Source organism: Ascaphus truei, chromosome 1 (genome assembly GCF_040206685.1).
Source record: "Ascaphus truei isolate aAscTru1 chromosome 1, aAscTru1.hap1, whole genome shotgun sequence".
Classification (NCBI taxonomy): domain Eukaryota; kingdom Metazoa; phylum Chordata; class Amphibia; order Anura; family Ascaphidae; genus Ascaphus; species Ascaphus truei.
Window position 1 is genome coordinate 180329608 of NC_134483.1, and position 19585 is coordinate 180349192.

At 40.5% G+C, this 19585-nt stretch overlaps 1 protein-coding gene across 1 annotated transcript in view; it reads right to left on the reverse strand.

Moving 5' to 3' along the window:
- LOC142494110 (uncharacterized) overlaps positions 1-19585 on the reverse strand; it is a 181527-nt gene that overhangs the window by 19677 nt on the left and 142265 nt on the right. Inside the window, exon 11 of the mRNA XM_075598852.1 lies at positions 8549-8738. Within this exon, the coding sequence (XP_075454967.1) occupies positions 8549-8738 (190 nt within the window). The remainder of the gene's footprint in view (positions 1-8548; positions 8739-19585) is intronic.

Sequence of the window (19585 nt, forward strand, 5' to 3'; positions counted from 1 at the left end):
AAAAAGTAACTGCCTTGATTGTTACCCAATGTCTAGGGATTAAGTATTAGTCAATCAACAAACTCTGCCAGTCTAATTGTTACCTGAGGGCATGGGTTAGTCTGTTAGTCTGTGTCTCCACATTAGAGAGTAGATACAGATAATTGTTCACCAATAGGCTGTGTTCAATGTTAAGAATAGGGTTGCACAGGTATATAAACTGTGTCAACCCTACCGTTTTTAGTTGTGCTGGATTGCTGGAGTTGTGCTTCTGATACCATCTTGAATGTCACTGGATTGCTGGAGTTGTGCTTCTGATACCATCTTGAATGTCACTGGATTGCTGGAGTTGTGCTTCTGATACCATCTTGAATGTCACTGGATTGCTGGAGTTGTGCTTCTGATTCCATCTTGAATGTCACTGGACTGCTGGAGAATTGCTATTGGATACTTCTCCATTCCCCAACCCTAAGTAAGTGTTATCTTCTTGCCTGTTAATTGTACTATATTGCTGTGTTCACCTTATTTAAGGAATAAATTATATTTTATTATATCAAAGCCTCGTGCAGTTCAACCCAGATATTTGGTGTTCATTATATCTTGTCATAAGCTACCGTGACACACACACACACACACACACACGTAACAAGGACTAATTGTAGTATAATGTAATACAATAAATAAACTAATGTCAAAAACAAATGTTGTTTTTACTAAGAATTTATTCATTTTATTTTTTTAAAGCGGGTCTGGGGGCGGGGCTAGGTGGCGAGTAGATTTTTTGTTCGGCGAGTATATTTTTGGTGATTTGTCGACCACTATATATATATATATATATATATATATATATATACATATATGTGTGTATGTATGTATGTACATGTATGTATGTACATGTATGTGTGTATGTATGTATGTACATGTATGTATGTACATGTATGTATATATATTTTTTTTATATATATTTTTCTGGACTTTACATCTGATAATTTTATTTATTTTTTATATATTTTTTTGTATTGTGCATGTATACTATCTTTCCCCATTTTTGTACAGAATAGGTTTTTTTCTTCTGTTGATGTGGCTATTCATATAATGGTTTAGGTTGGCGCCGTTTTTTCTTTCTGTTGTGATATATATATATATATATATATATATATATATATATATATATATACATACAGAGGCATACTCCGCTTTAAGGACACTCACTTTAAGTACACTCGCGATTAAGGCCATATCGCCCAATAGGCAAATGGCAGCTCACCCATGCGCCTGTCAGCACGTCTTGAACAGGAATACTGGCTCCCTACCTGTACCGAAGCTGTGCGCAAGCAGGGAGACTATAGAGCCTGTTACACATGTGTTATTTACATCAGTTATACACGTATAGGACGATTGCAGTACAGTACATGCATCGATAAGTGGAAAAAAGGTAGTTCTTCACTTTTAGTACATTTTCGCTTTACAGTACATACATGCTCTGGACCCATTGCGTACGTTAATGTGGGGTATGCCTGTATACACACACACACATTGTCTGCTCATTTGCATGTCATTTCCCAGAATACCTTGCTGCGGTGGAAGCAATGTATGCTAGCTGATAATAGTTGAAAGGCAGGGTGCAGACCTGTCTAAGACATGTGAATATGATATTCTTTATTGGCTATATATATATATACACACACACACACATACATACATACATACATACATACATACATACATAAAAACAGAATAATGTGGCGCTCGTCTAAATGTGACTGTGTATCAAAGTATAAAAGGACATTTCCTATTGTGTAATTACCTTAGAAACTAGAAGTACGGGTGAATTATCTTACAAACTGTATACTGTAGGTGTCAGCTGTGCTGATCATGAGTGATAACAGTTCATGAACAGAAGTGCTAGTGACCAAACAGTCACACTGAAATGCAATAAAAAATATAATGTAAAGTGCAGATATAAAAGTCCACTCCTGGTTTGCTGCATTTCAAAAATGTTGGGTCCGCAACAAGAGAGCACTCATAGTATAGTAATTGTATGAAAAGTTCTGTATTGGTAGGAAAAAGGTAAGTAATGCACGTACAATAGATACATTTAAAAAGCGTATATGACAATAGCACTCTGCTGGTCCGCCATCAGCTCCAGGGTCCACCAATCTGTGACTTGCATCTGAATCAGCGCCTCGGTGTGGGGTATCCAGCATGACGACCCTCCAAAGAGTCTCCAAATAAATTGTGGTACCAAGTCTAAGGGGTGTCTGCTAAATAGCAAAACACCTGGGTGTCGCCAGGTCTACCCTGTGAATAGCGTTACACAACAGGCTCACTGGATAAGCAGGTCCTCTGCTGAATGTCTATTGGGACTAAATGATCCCAGGATGTTTGCACTATGACAGAAAAATATTGCCAGTGTATGCTAGAATCTTTCCAATAGTGAGGTATAGATGCAGCGGCCGTTATCCGATCATTTACCTGGGTGAATCACGCAATAGTGCGTCGTGGTCTGAGATGGTCCTCTGCAGGCTAAATGGCCCATCGGATTAACATAGCAGGGGCCCCTGCGGTGTTAATCCTACCGGGGTCTACCTGTCTGTCAGAGACGCGCAGTAAGAGAGAGGCTGAATCAGTCACTCTTACTGCACACCTCTCACAGGCGATCGCAGGGTTTTTATTTAATTTTAAACACTACAGTATTGTAGCAGGGGGTATCCAAAGCTGAACCGCATTGATTTCAGGTCCGAGGCCCCTTACTTTCCGAAACACAGGCCCCGGTATGGGGTACCGGTATCTCCATGTTAAAATCCTGTGGGTCACGTGACCGTGGGATCTAAACAAAGCAGAGGGATACCGGCACCCTATAACAGGGCCTCTATCTCGGGAAGTAGGGGGTCACTACCTAATCGGATAGCTGCTAAGGTAATGAAGCTGCTTACATTTTATTTTTATTCATAGTGTGCGAGAGCTGAACAAAGTTGATTTCAGCCTCTTGGACCCCCTGCTTCCCGAGTTACAGGCGGGGGTGCCGGTGCCGGTATCTCTCTGCTTTGTTTAGATCCCACGTGGAGACCCCCTGCACATGCACACTATAAATAAAAATAAAATGTAAGCAGCTTCATTACCTTAGCGGCTAGCCATAAAGGCAATGAAGGGGTTAAGGCACAATAGCAGGTTTATTGGGAGCGGAAGTGACTTGGCCCTTCACTCACCCCCTCTGTCCCCAATAAACATTACAATATGTACTACCCATCAATACACATAACCCCGTGTCCCCACATAAAACTTTTTTTTCTGTACAGGATTGATACCCTAGGCCAGTGGGGGTCAACGGGTGGTCACCATGGGTGTCCAGGGGCCCCGCACGGTCTGGGGGTCCTCAGGTGGTCCCCACAAGTGTCTGTGGGCCTCCAGGTGGTCTCAACGGGGTCCGGGGGCTCCACGGGAGTCCTCGGATGGTTCCCACGGGTGTGTAGGAGTCTTCGGATGGTTCCCACGGGTGTCCGTGGATCCTTTGGTGGTCCCTGCGGATGTCCGGGGGTCCTCCAGTGGTCCCCATGGGTGTGTAGGAGTCTTCGGATGGTTCCCACGGGAGTCCTCGGATGGTTCCCACGGGTGTCCGTGGATCCTTTGGTGGTCCCTGCGGATGTCCGGGGGTCCTCCAGTGGTCCCCATGGGTGTGTAGGAGTCTTCGGATGGTTCCCACGGGTGTCCTCGGATGGTCCCTGCGGGTGTCTGGGGGTCCTCGGGTGGTTTCCTCGGGTGGTCCTCGTGCTTGTCTGGTGGTCTTCGGGTGGTTCCAGCGGGTGTCCGGGGGCCTTCAGATGGGTCCCGCAGGTGTCTGGGTGTCCCCGCTGGCCTACGGTATAAATCCTGTGCATAAAAATAAATGCAATACATCCAAATAAAAACTTTTTCATTTCTTCGCCCACTGAATCCAACTCCAACAGCAATACCAGCAGCAGCAGCAGCAACTCCAGGTCCACAACGCAATGATCCTCAACAGCCACGGTCCGCAGGTAAAATCTTTAAGTCTTTTCTTTCTTTTCTTTTCTTCATCTGTAATTTGTAATCCCTTTTGGGGTCTTCCTTATCTTCATCTGTTCTTGTAATCCACTCGTGTTTCTTCCTTATCTTCATCTTCATCTATTTTTCATCTGTCAATCCAATAGGAAGATGCTGCTCCTTCAGCTCTGTGCCGTCAAATGAGACTACACAGGCTTTTATAAGGCCTGTGACGTCACATTTGAGTGAGAAATGGTTCCCACGCCATCTGATTGGCTGGGATAACCATGTGCCTCTTTTTTTTTTTGGAGGTGACGTCATCAAAAGTGAGTGAAGCCAGCCAATCAGAAAGGCTCAGCTTCCTTTCCCTTTAAGATGACGTCACAGAAACCAGAATGCCTGGCATCAAATGGTTACAACCGCTAAGTAATGAAGGGGTTAACCCATCGCACTACCCTCCCACAAGGCCTAAACACCATCCTGGGTTAACTACTACCTTAATCCACTCCCTGTACCAACAATCGGAATGGGTAAAAGTGCTATTAAGCAAAGATGGCTAATAGCGCTTTTCCCCATTCAAAAATAACTTTACAGTGCAATACATTAAAATAAATACAACTCCACCTCAGCCCGAGCCCAATAGATACAGTACTATAATGTGCAAAATTACTATTATCCAGATATGGATAATAGTGCATTTGTTCATTAAACATAAAGCCAGTCAGCATAAAGTAAATAAAAGTTCTACTTACCCCTGCCAGGATGAAGGCCATCCTCACCTTCCTCCTCATTCTCTCCACCCTCCGTGGGCAGGAACATTACAATAATATATATATTTTTTTAAATAATGGACACTAACCCCTTAATCACTATAGTGGTTAGTAACCGCTGTAGTAATTAAGGGATTAACCCCTCTCCCCCGCTAACCACCCGGTAGGCCTAACAACCCTCCCCAGGGCAACTACCCCCACCCCGCTACCCATTGATTGGCACAGTGTTAGACCCTGCCCATATAATAATGGGCATGTTTTGCCACTAAGGTAGTCAATGGGCAACCTAAAAAAAAACAAGCACCAAAAAGACACAATAATTAAATCAAACCAAGCACCCAAAATACAAAATTAAATCAAACCAAGCACCAAAAAGAGAAGTAAATCAAACCAAGCACCAAAACTGCACAACAATTAAATAAACCAAGCACCAAAACTACACAGTAATTAAATAAAAACAAGAACCAAAAATACAAAACATAACAATTAAATAAAAACAAGCATTTGCCAAAAAATGCATTGCATGTCGCTGTATTTATCTATAGCCCAAAAGGGGCGTAGATAAACGCATTGGCAGTCAATGGGCAACCTAAAAAAAAATACTATAAAAATATAAAAAATACAAAAATAACATACATTCAATGTTTTTCTTACCTTTGATATCTTCACTCTCAGATTCCGACTGCAGCAGGAAGCTCTTGATCCTCAGCGCAATGCTCCTCAACTTCTGGTAAATTCTTGTCTTCTTTCTTCTTTCTTGAGTCTTCTCTTCTTTAATTGTAATCTAATCCACTGGGCGGATGTGGTCCCGTCGGCTTCTTAAATTTAAATAAGACGGGACAGGCCTTACATAAGGCCTGTGACATCAAATTTGAGTGTACCCTCCCAATCCAATTGGAGGGTGTACCATATGACAGATAAAAATTTTTAAAGGATGTGCCTCTGTGGCACAGGGAGGGAAGCAAGCTAATCAGGAAGGCTCTGCTTCCCTCCCTTTAAGATGACGTCACCAAAAACAAAATGGATGCCATCACATGTTACTCCAACCAATTGGATTGGGAGATATACCATGTGAGGCATCATATGGTACACCCCCAATCTGATTGGTTGTAGTATACCATGTGACAGCTTCCATTTTTTTTAAAGGATGTTACGTCATCTTAAAGGGATGATGTCACAGCCTTAAAAATAATGGAAGTATCACATGGTTTACTACTCATTTGAGTTTAAGAAGCCGAAGGGACCACATCCACCCAATGGATTGGATTGTAATTAAAGAAGAGAGGATAAAGAGCTTCCTGCTGTAGTCAGAATCGGATGGTGAAGACATTAAAGGTAAGAAAAACATTGAATGTATTTTTATTTTATTTTTGGTATTTTTATTGTATTTTTCATTTTATTTATTTTTTAGGTTGCCCATTGACTGCCAATGTGTTTATCTATGCCCCTTTCGGCCTATAGATAAATACAGTGACAAGCAATGCATTTTGTTTAGCAAATTCTTGTTTTTATTTAATTGTTATCTATTTTTGGTGCTTGTTTTTTTATTGTGTATTTTTGGTGTTTGGTTTATTTAATTGTTGTTTAGTTTTGGTGCTTGGTTTATTTAATTGTTGTGTAATTTTGGTGCTTGTTTTTTTTTTAGGTTGCCGATTGACTGCCAAGGTGGCAAATCATGCCCATATTATATGGGCATGGTGTACCACTGTGCCAATCAATGGGTAGAGGGTGGGGTAGTTGCCCCGGGGAGTATGGTTAGGCCTCCTGGGTAGGTAGCGGGGGAGGGTGATTAACCCCTTAATTACTATAGCATTTACTAACCGCAAAGGTGATTAAGGGGTTAATGGCTATTAGTTTTTTTTATTTTTTATTATTGTAACGGAGGACAGAGAGGACAGGGAGGAAGATGAGGATGGCCTTTATCCTGGCAGGGGTAAGTAGAACTTTTATTTACTTTATGGTGGCTGGTTTTATTTTGGGTAATTTTTCCCATTACTGTACGTGTTGGGGGGGGGGGGGTGGGGTTACTGGGGGTGGGTTGTTTATTGGTAAGTAGTAGTTATTTTAATGTTTTATTGGGGGGAAGAGGGGGTGGGTAGAGGGAGGGGTTAACCCCTTCATTACCATAGTGGTTACCACTGCAATGGTAATGAAGGGATTAACTCCTCCCGTAACCTTCTCGGTAGGCCTAACCACCCACCCTGGGCCAAGTACAAGTACCTCTTTCAATCACCCCCTCTGCCCCCAATAAACCAGATACTGTGCCTTAACTTCTTCATTACCTTAGCGGCTAGCTGCTACGGTAATGATTAAAAAAATAATAATACTAGTGTGCGGGAGCAGGGGGTCCCTTGAGCTGAACCGCATTGATTTCAACCTCAGAGACCCCCTACAGTACTTCCCGAGTTACAGGCCTCGTTATGGAGAGCCGGTATCTCACGCAGTGGGTGTTAGTATTATTGGGAGAACAGACACATCTGTGCCTATAAAGGTACACAAATGTTAAGTACAGCTAACTAGTTCTAATAAGTAGGATGCTAAACACATATTGATGTTACTTTACAATTAAAAATATGCTTCTGTAATGTTAATCCAATACATTTCCGTAGTACACAAAGGTGCTTGTATTTTTAATCAATATTCGTGCATATCTGATCTGGGACAGAAAAAAGCAGCCGATGTATGAAAGAAAAACATTATATTGGTATTAATAGGACTTTGTTATTTTATAATTTAATACATCTGCACATTTAATTGCCTGATAATTGCATCTGTTTTGTTTTAATACATATGCCAGGACTGAGAACCAAAAGACCTACTGTATACTTGTAAAGTCACTTTCTAGAATAAGTGCTATGTTTTCTACTTGCTTTTAATGTAACTGTGTTGCTTTGGTTACTCACTTGAATGCCTTTTTACACTAATGCAGTGGTTTTCAACCTTTTTTTGGTTAGGGAACCCCAGAATTTGATTTTGAACTTCTGGGGAACCCCAACACTCGCTCCCCCATTTCTCGCCCCTTTCTCTCCCCCCCCATCCCATCGCCCCCGTCTCTCTCCCCCCTCACTCTCCCCCTTGCGCTTCCTCTCCCTTTCACGTGCATGCACACACTCTCCCACTAAGGCTGCGCTTATAGTGCCGGCGACAGCGACGCGATGGTGACGTCACGCTGCGGTTGCTGGAAAAATTAAATTGACTTGACTTCCAGCGATCGCGACCAAGCTGTTGCTCCATCGCGTCACTTCTACTATAAGCGCACGCAACGGCGGCAATACATTTGTTTTTCTGTGTAGGCGCATCGCCGGCACAGTATGCACAGCATTACACACACACTCTCCCACTTACACACACAAACACACTCACCAACCCCCTCCCCCTCTCTCCTCAGCGGGAGCGAGTGCCCACCCTCTCAATTTCCTCTCTCTCCCTCTTGTCAGCGGCGCCGACAGGAACAGGCAGGCAGACGAAGTACAGCAGTGACCAGGCCGGCTGCTGCTGTTGTTGCTGATGCCGGCTTACTGCTATGTGGTGGGAGCCGTTTAGCCGCTGGGCCTGGGACAGCATGAGAGATTTATCTGATCTCACACCCCTAGCGGCCACGGAATCCCTGAGGGGTGCTCGTGAAACCCTGGGGTTCTGTGGAATCGCAGTTGAAAACCACTGCACTAAAGTATAAGCAAAGGTGTATGGTAGCTCATAATGACAAAATATTTTTTTTTAATAAAACTATTTAATTACATTCAATGTATTCTTTCATTTGTGATGGCTAAAAATAGCTGGAAAATGGACGTCCTTACCACATTGAGACCTGTCACATTAAGAGTAGTCATGTTTTTGAGTTTGGATGCTATCTTTGCCAGGCAGACATCGGTGACTTTGGGTATTCTGCCAATGTTCAGGATCTGCAGATGTGCACACTCGGTAGCTACAGAAGTTAAGCACTTTGCCGTGAGAGCATGGCAGCCAAATACTTCTAATTTAACAAGCCTGCAAATTAGGAAAAGATAAGAGGGATTAAAAATAAATGCAATATGAAGAATTCAAGTTATGTTCTCCAAGTTCGTTTCTTTATCATGCATTGTCAATATTTGCAATATTCCATATAACTATCTGAAAGTAAAAACACCTGAGCTCTGTTAGTGAAACAAATGCACTTTCTGCTTCTGAAAACATGATAGTTATTAAATGATTTCTCTTTTCACATTAAACTCTCATATTTCCACTTTAAATATACTATCTTAACTTGCCTTTACACATATGGGGCCTCATGCAGTAAGCGTTGATAAGGGAAATATGGCCATGTTATAGCCAAAATTGGGTTTGAGATTCAGTAAGCGCCGATAAGTGCTTCATATCGCCAGGTTTCGGAGCCGATAATTTGGTTATGGCCAGTCGCCTGCCGATAAGCCTGTTTTCGACACTGATCGCCACTTTTTTAAATCGGCTGGATTCAACAAAAAAAAACAGCTTATCGGGGCTGATCGGCACTACGAAATTGAGATGTTATGGCCGATTTCTCCCGCCAACTAAAGTTGGCAGTTTGGACGGGAGAACGATCGCTAAGGCTGCCGGAACGGCACTTAGAAAAAAAAATCTTCTGTACATCAATGGAAGTCAATGGAGCGGGGACGTATAACAGTATAGTACTGTTTACGTTTCATTGCTCACAATACAAGGGGGATTTGCATTACAGTGTGGGGGCATTCCCTGCATTGTGTCACAGCTGATGTGTCTTATTTGCATAACATTCGACTTTTACATGTTTTCAGCATTTGCGGGTCACATTACTCATCATGTGATGATGTGGCAAGGGAAAATACTATACTACACTCTTAAAGGAGAACCTCACATCATAGCACACATTTTACTCAACTCAGCGACAATTATTTACATGATGTTACACATGTCACACATGTCACACATACACAGTATATTCATCTTCCTTTACATTACACAATGCTTGTAATGTGACACGCATCTTTAAACGTTCATGTACATCTGTCTTCTCATGTTTACATATACTTTTGGGTCCTCCCTATTTTCATGACGTCACTTATTGGACGCTCAATCACATTGCATGTTTACATTGTAACCGTTGCATTACAAGCACTTCAACCTAACTTATACACACATGTACAGTAATTCATCATTGGGACACCTTGTAAACTCATTCTATACCAACTATCCTCCTTACACAAATGCATGCATATGCACACGACTATTCATTGTTGCCAACATGTCACAATAACATGGATAATTACACATGTTACACAAAACTTTTCCCACGTCAATCTCAGCCTTTTTGTCTCATTACATGACTGACTCTTGCGTTCACAAGTGTTACATGCATTGCACATGCAACTATTTATTTGCAAGCAATCTTTGTACAAAGCTTCACGTCACATCATTGCCAAATATCATCATTCCCTGCAGAATACACACAACAAATACTTAGAACAACAAGTGCACACAGCTTGCCACAGAAGTACTTTATTATGTTAATGTAACACCTTGCATTTTACTATGTCACCTGACATCATCACATACCTATTTAAAGGACGCACATTACCTGCTCATTCACAGCTACTCATTTCAAAATGTTGCGAATGTTTAGGAGACGCAGGAACATTCTTTTCTATGACATGCTTGCTGATCAAGAGAATGATATAGGGCAAGGTAGGGACACACCGAGGGACAGTGACAGTGACGCGGATACGACAGGGACAGGGAGAGGGACAGGCCGAGGGACAGGTAGAGGGACAGGAGATCAGAGGAGAAGACAGAGGAGACAACTTGTGCCTCGTCCGCGTCTGTACAGGGAGAGAACCCTGTTAGATGGGATGAGTGAGGAGGAGATTGTAAGTCGCTATCGTTTGAGTTCAGCAGCAATCTTAGCTCTTTATGAGGAGATAAGGGGGGATTTAGATTTTTTCACAGCCAGAGGTCGTGCAGTCCCTGGGCTTGTGAAAATGCTGTGCTCATTACATTATCTTGCTACCGCGTCATACCAGACAACTGTGGGCATAGTGGGCGGGGTCTCGCAATCTACATTCTCGCGGGCCTTGACCCAGTTTCTCTATGCACTCAATAGACGCGCTAGGAATTATATTCATTTTCCTACAGAGGCGACAGAGTGGCTGGAAGTCAGGACTGGCTTTTATAATATAGCAGGGATACCATCTGTGCTGGGTGCAATCGATTGCACACATGTTGCTTTGATTGCACCTAGTCAGAGTGAGCATGTGTACCGCAATCGGAAGCACTACCATTCACTCAATGTACAGGTGGTATGTGATGCCACGATGAGGATAATGCATGTGGTACCCAAGTTCCCTGGTTCCAGTCACGATTCCTCTATCCTGAGGAACTCTTCAGTCTTCCATGCGTTCGAAGAGGGACATTTTGAACCTGGTTGGCTGCTGGGTGAGTACATATTTACATGTTCTAACACAAAACACATGTTGATTTAGGAATGTTGGCATTGTACAATTTGATCACTAATGTCAGCTTATGTGTGCTCCATTCATTATAGGTGACTCAGGATACGGAATTAGGCCGTGGCTCTTGACTCCGGTGCTAAACCCTCAAACTGAAGCAGAGGACAGGTACAATGCAGCCCATATATCTACAAGATCTGTTATAGAGAGGACATTTGGCCTACTCAAGACCAGGTTTAGGTGTCTGGACAGAACTGGTGGGGCTCTTCTATACAAGCCTCAAAAAGTGTCTGATATTATCCTTGCCTGTTGCATTTTGCACAATGTTGCACTCAGGCACAATGTACAGTCAGACCTAGCTGAGGCTTTGGTAGACGAGCATCCCACCCATGTAGCTGCTGAAAATGAACAAACAGCCAGTGGTGGCCAGACACGACAGAATCTCATCAATTCATTTTTTTCTTGTAAGTACAAACTCATATGTTCCTAGTACTACTTTTATAGTTTAATTATGTTATATTAACAATAATGTTTCTTTATATAACCTTCTGTTAGGACACAGATGAATATGGGTTGCACACCTTTCTTTTCTCTGCTGTGTGCACAAAGGGATGTGGCACCGGTATGTTATTGTTGCACAGGTTATATAATCCCTCTTCAATTGTACTTTAGTTGTGTGTATGTGAATACAACTTGGGTAACAAAGCAATAATATTTTAGCATTGTGTTATTCCTTATGCTAAGACAAAACACATATTATGCCCATAATCATTCATGCTTCTAGTATGCTTACATACAATGTTATTGGTGCAGTGTAACATGTACATCCATATGATGTGTACACCAGGCTGATTTACATTTTGAATGTCATGAAATATACATGGTGTTGTACATTTAACACCAAATACACACTTTGCTGTGTTGTTTACGGTACTGAAGATGGCATGTCAATGTTTGCAATTTATATATTGTTCCTTTGCATTATAGGTATATCTCCAGTATGACTGATCATGGTATGTATATTTGCTGACATCTCTCATAAGATGTGGCTACCTCAATCTTCCTATAATTATTGGAACTAAAAACCCAACATATTGGTTTAAACACAAATGTTACATATATGTACTTTCTGTATCATGTATATGCATTTAGCTACTCTTGAGCTTTCATGTGCATTGTATTACAAAATGATTACTCACATTTCATCACATTTTATGTATGTTTCCTTATAATTTCCATTAATGTAATATAGAGGTGGTTGGAGAAAAGGGGATAACTGTACTTATTTGTTTACTTACGGGAGCACATTCATCACTAGCATAGACACACTTTTTAAGACAACTGTTTGTGTCTCTATCAATTGGTGTAGGATCCATGTATAACACCGACAAATGATAACACCAGCTTTATTATGGTAGCTTATATCATCATATTGACTATACTATGTATTTCTAAACGATTAATAAACACAGTAAACTATAGTTAGTTAGGTTAATGAAATATACACAGAAACGTACTTCATAACATGATGGTGATGTCATATTCAGAACATCATGCATTGGAGGGGACCATAACATCTGGCCAGTAACATTATTTGCTACAGTCCCAAACCATTTTATCTACATACCCATGTAACAAGAGATTTTAAAAATAAATGGCTACTTGGTTGTAAGTGTCCTTTACATTGGGAGAAGGAGTGGCTCACTGAGTAAAGACACACACTGGCACTGATAGTTTGAAGCAGGGGAGTCTGGTTCAATTCCCGGTGTGGGCTCCTTGTGACCTTGGCCAAGTCACTTTATCTCCCTGTGCCTCATGCGGCAAAAAAACATTTGTACGTTCCACGGGCCAGGGACCTCAGGCTGAAACATGTGTCTGTAAATCGCTGCGTACAACTAGCAGCCCTATACATGAACATGCTCATATTATTATTATTATTGTTACATAGTTTCGACAGTCATACGTTCCATTACATATTAGAATACACAAATGTGTTAGCAGAGTGGGAATGGTTGTTATATATAAAACACACCATGTCATAAAATGTTAGTAGTCATTAAAGAACACTCAATAAAAATTCATGAGGCACTCTTTTGCAACATCATTATGTTAATTAAGTGCTTATGCAATATAGGCATAAGGGTATCACATTTTTAATTGTTTGTTAATAAGCGCTGCAAGCAATATAAAATTAGTTCCATATGTAGTATAGTAGTCGGTGGCTCCTCCTCACAATCATCTCATATAAAGGTAGACTCTTCTGAAATCATACATTGATCCGATTGTATCTTCCCCGACATCTCTGAAATACAGCAAACACATGATGGTCAAAGATGGCACCTTACTAGATATGCATCCGTGACAACGCGTTACGCAGCTCTATATGATTGTGTAGATACACACGTCAGTCACTTATATGTTAGAAGTAAAACTGTTCATCAGTATGTAATGTTTCTTTAAATTTGTAGCAGGCATAACTATGTATAAGAAGTGAACGTTGCCTGTATACTGAAAGATGTGCGCGCACATCTTTGTGTGCGCACGCACTTCACGCTTGGCTCCACTAACTGTTAGCGCATGCGCAAAACAAAGCGTACGTTGTGCGTTCAATACATGTTGAAAATACCAGTAAACATAACATCTTTATTTCAAATACAATGAAGACGAAACTACATTCGTTCTAAACGAGTACATCTGTATTCTTTTTAAACAGACGTGTTTGAACAGAAAGCACGGCCGATAACACAATGCGCAAATGCAATACGTGTGACGTCATGTTAAGCCAGCGTGAAACGCACGCTAACACTCCTCCCACTCAATTAACATTCGGCTAACGCCCAGGGTACGCCTACAAACACTGAGCCGCACGCATCACACACTGCAGTTACCGTTACTATAACAAAACATGACAGCCAATAGGCTTTGAGGCGCGCACGTCGCTTGGGGGCGGGACTTACATCACTAATCCTTTTTAAGGACGCCTTGGCCCATGACAAGGGTCCCACGTCATACGTGGTGGACCCGGTTTTCAATGTTGTAGATGTTGCATGATAACAAAACAGGTATGTGTTAGAGTAATGGTAAAATGTTGCTAATATGTTTAAAGGGATAGGAAAGTACGTATATTTATTCCGTCAGCAATGTGTACTACTCTTTCAGGTCCTACTATATTGTATTAGGAAACAATTTGTTTGTGATCGCTACATGTTATGCAGTCTGCAATGTTACGCTGTATCCACGCATTGAAAGTGAAAATGGTGGTTACAAAAAAAAAAAAAATTTAAACGCAGAGTCAACGCATAACGATTGTTATATTTACCATTCTTCTAGAATTAACTCTTCGCCTGGCTGCAACTGGTCGCTCCAGAAATGCAAGGCATTTTCATCCACGCTTAACCCAACCGCTGAATCCAGTATGGCACATATCTCCTCCAGGATGCGCTCATAGGAATCGCCACTGCTTTCTTCAAATAATTGGTCGGGAGGTAGGTTCATTTCTTCCGGTTCCCATTCCAATGCATTTTCAGCTGAAAGGCTTGGTACATAATCATAGTACTTTTGTTCTTGTACAATGTGGGTTTCAGGAATGGAGGCTGCAGATATTGCAGCACGTATCGATTCAAACGGATCAGTAGTAGCGGATACATTGCTATTGCCATTAGGAATAAATATGCCTTTCACGACAATATAAGTGCCGTCTTTCAGGAGAAATTGTTTTTCCGGGGCAATCTTCCAGAAACCATAGGTGTGTTGTAGCTTATCCTGGTCACGTTCAAAAAAGTCATTACTTGATAAAGTGAATCTTATTGAGGAATTAAAATTCCGTGCATGCTTACGGTCTTGGTAATAAGGATATTTTGCTCGAATGAAATCATCGATTTGGCGTGTGCTTGCTTTCTGTCCGCGACTGTTCAAGATGGCTTCACAGATCATGTACTTATACCCTAAAAGGGGATTAATATTGTTAACGAATTCATCAGCCATGTCTGAGTAGCACAAAAGCTGTGTGCAGGTCTGTGTTATTTGCTCATCAAAATGAATGTGCTGAATGGCTAACAAACTCCTGTTTTTCCTTGTCAAGGTCAACAAAACTAACTACTTTGACTCCTTATTTCAAACGCCAATTGGATTTGTTTGTCTAATTGGGTTAACAGTTGTGGTTCGTGATATGGGACTGTGGGAGAAACATTTCTCCTTCTTTTATCTCGTTTGTGAAAAACATCCCTACACTTTGAATGCGTTCACATAGTGTTTTTTTGAAAACTAACAAAGACCAGTGTGTGAAAATATTTCTTAGCCAGGCATATCAGTAAAAACACACCTGCAAAAAGAAATGTTTTTTCCCCGCTTACATTTCTGTGTGTATGTGAAAGTCTGGTTAACTCCCTGTCTGCATGAGTTTAAATACGTGTGTATATATATATATATATATATATAAATATATCTCTTATAAAAATATATATATTTATATATTATATTTAATTTTTTTTTATATTGCAGGAGTACACACAACATTGATGGCATTAAGTATACCTTGTATGAAACCTATTTAAATGGTGAGAAACATGATTGAATTAAGTAATAAACATTTGTTTAAGCACAATACTGTTAGAGTCTCATACTTAGGATATTTCTCAAACATTAGGCCTGTATTATTAAAATAGTGTTTTCACAAGGAAGCATGAAGTGTATTAGTTTGTGTATACCAGTTTATATAGTACTATATATATATATATATATATATATATATATATATATATATATATATATATACACATATATACATATATATACACATATATACATATATATACACATATATACATATATATATACACATATACATATATATATACACACTCACACACTCACACTCACACTCACTCAGTGTGTGTGTGTGTGTGTGTGTGTGTGTATATATATTATTATACATTCTGAGATGTTATAGAAACGAACACACAACTGATTAAAGGACAAAATTACAATGGCCAAGCAAGGCAAAGGTAAGTAATAATTTACACATAATCCTGCTGTACACGTACAAGAAAGATGTTTGCACTTACTTAGGTGTTTTAATAATTGCATGTGACTAATATGCATATGCAATTCTTACATCAATTAACACACCCAAATGCAATGTTTTGCTGCAAAGTCAATGGCAGCTTCTCTAAACTTAGCAACTGGCTCCTGGTGGACCATTACTGAACAGACGATTACAACATAAATATTTATAACACAATTAATTATGAGTGTTAACATTTCCAAAACTTCACGTGTACAAGAACATAGTTGAAAGTTTGGAAACAACACAGTCTTCAGCATACATACAATAGTAATTAGATAATCTGAAGTCAACAAAACAAGGCCAAAGACATATTTTCTGAATTATAACATTTATTTTTTTTGTTCCTTTTGCGAGCGAGTAACAGGCCTGCTTGTTGTCTCTTGAATTTTCCTTTTTCTTTTGCCACCAACTTTAGGCACAACAGAGCCACTTTGAGTGGCCTCTGGCACTTCACGGGCAGGGCTTGTGGCCAGTGACTGTTCACCTACGGGGCTTGTGGCCAGTGACTCACCTACAGGGCTTGTGGCCAGTGACTCACCTACAGGGCTTTTGGGCAGTGATTCACCTACAGGGCTTTTGGGCAGCGATTCACCTACAGGGCTTTTGGGCAGCGATTCACCTACAGGGCTTTTGGGCAGCGACTCACCTACAGGGCTTTTGGGCAGCGATTCACCTACAGGGCTTTTGGGCAGCGACTCACCTACAGGGCTTTTGGGTAGTGACTGTTCACGGACAGGGCTTGTGCCCAGTGACACATGTGAGCAAGTTGGTAGACACTGCACAAGTGATGGTTGGTCTGTTTCATGTGTGTCTTGTTTTGTTTTTGTCGCCTCCTTTGTAGGTGTCTGCTGCTGAATTTGTACAGATGGCAGCGGTAGGATGTCATCAGGAACCTGCACAGCAATGTCTGCTACTTGACCGGTAACATTTGGGCCTGGTGAATGAATATCAGATGAATGTGGTGAAAACTGACCTGCATGAACAGATCCTGGCTGGGAGGTGTTGAATTGTGGTACATTAGTCATTCTCCAGTAATTAGCTTGTGTTTGCTGAACAACTAATGCTTCGAATGAGGTGTTGATTTTTTGCAACTGTTTAGGCACTTCAATGAAGACTCTGTGGAGATGTGCCAATTGTGATACTGTTTCTTCCTGCAGTCCAATCATCCTTTCCAGCACTGTCATCATGTCTGAATGGCGACGATTTTCTGCGTCCACTATTTTTCCCTCTGAAGCTACAATTGCATCGTATGTGGAAGTTGATGGACAATTTGGCGGTACAACAGTTTCTATTGGCACCTCTTCATGGTCACATGATTGTATTTCAGTCTCTTCTGTGGCGTCATCCTCATCATACTCATCATCCTCATCACCATGATGTTCTAAAAAGAAATGTACACATTATTAAATGGCATGTTAATGTATGCTGTGTTACTATGTAATTGTACTGTGTCCTAAGTAACACCTAACATGTTAGCATACGTTTTATAACCTCATTAAAAACTACCTTGACTTACGAATAATGTTTGGACTCAGTATGAAATATGAATGAATGAAAAGTTGCTCTAAACTCAGAAGTCCTACATGATAATTAACATCACTAACACAATACATGTTGCCTTACACTTAATTTTCACTGACACTAAGTAATCCTATTTAAAGAAGATGTGCAAAACAAATAATGCACATGACAACATAACATATAGAAGAGCACATATTATATGGCCAGCAAATGATACACTCACCTTCTAGTAGTGTTGAGCTGGCTGACCCAGGTGAAGACACTTGTTCCATCTCAGGTGACACATGTCCTCCAGGGGCAACTATATATAACAATAACATAAGTTTTACATTTACATGTGTAAATATTGAACAAACACTTATTGTATGTTCTGTATTTATGATTAACTAACAACATCAGTTCCTTAACCGAAAATGTGTGTGAAAGTGAACATAAATAGTTGTAATAACACTGTACATGCCTGTGTACTTAGAATTTTTGAGTTCCCTAACATACAACATACTATGTTTCTGCAGTAATGCGTGAGGATAAATAGATTAAATGAGTACATAAAAATCATATGTTGTGTAGTGATATCAGTATCATAATGTACATAACTATCATGAGATGACCATTCACAATGGTTATCATGAAGGTGGTCATATTGCAAAAAGTGTTGTTTTTGGTAGAGGATATGTGTGGTACATTAATCGAAGATGTGGCACACCTGAATGTGGCTGTGACTCAACAAGACAACACATGCAGTGTGTGATAATGTGTCTTTCATAGTAGTTCAACTATAGATATGAGTGAACTAATGTGTGACGTACGCTTTGATAAGTAATGAGTTGTTGGGGCATTTAGTAGCTAGAGTTAAGCTTTCAAATGAGTGTGATTAACTTCAGTTGTGCTATTCAGGTTGTAAGAAAGGTATTCCCTTCCCCAAAAAGCCTAATCAGCCACACCTTTCAATGACTTGAAACAGGTGCAAATGGTGTGAACTAAGTTGACCGTGAAATGAGGCTGTAATTAGTGTGTGTGCTGAACCCCACCCCCTCTGTTGAAGTGTATGCTGTGATGAGATATTAATTGCAGCTGCTTTAACACAATGGTAGATGAGCTAAGTAGTCATCTGCAGTGTTTAAGTTATGAAAACAATGACATAACATATGATACGTGTGCCTCATTATGCTGTCTGTATATGACATAAAGCAAAAATGGACCTTTTCATAAGCAACTATAGATGTGTTAGTGCCAGTGATGTTTGTAGGCCGTTACATGCAATTTCTTTGATGCATGCTTAAAATAGGCAGTAATGTCATGTTTGTCGGAGTAAAATCAATAAAATACACAATAATATGATACATATTTCTGTTCTGTACCTGTAGCTACTAATAATTTCTCATGAACATGTGTTACACATGTGTACTACCCTGTTGTTCCCCATCTTCGCCCACCATCAATTGCTTCCACTGCAGCTATGCATTTTGGGAATTCACATGTAAATGAGCACGCAATGGCACGTGCTATATTAGTTACTGCTTTTAGTAGGACTACTACATATATGTCTATTTTGAGATATATATATACAGAATCAGACATATACATATATAGATGCAGGTATGCTTATATTGTGAAGACAGTATAAAAAGCAGTGTAAATATGCAAAATAACTGTAAGCAACGACACGCCTAGTACAGTAATATTTATCACCTGCTGGAAATTGTGACGGATAAATTCCAATGTCACGGTCACCAGCCAAGCCTTCCACGACGACGGTAAGTAATTTTGGCCGAAGCAGCTCCTCCAATGGAGTCAATATGAGACGTTGT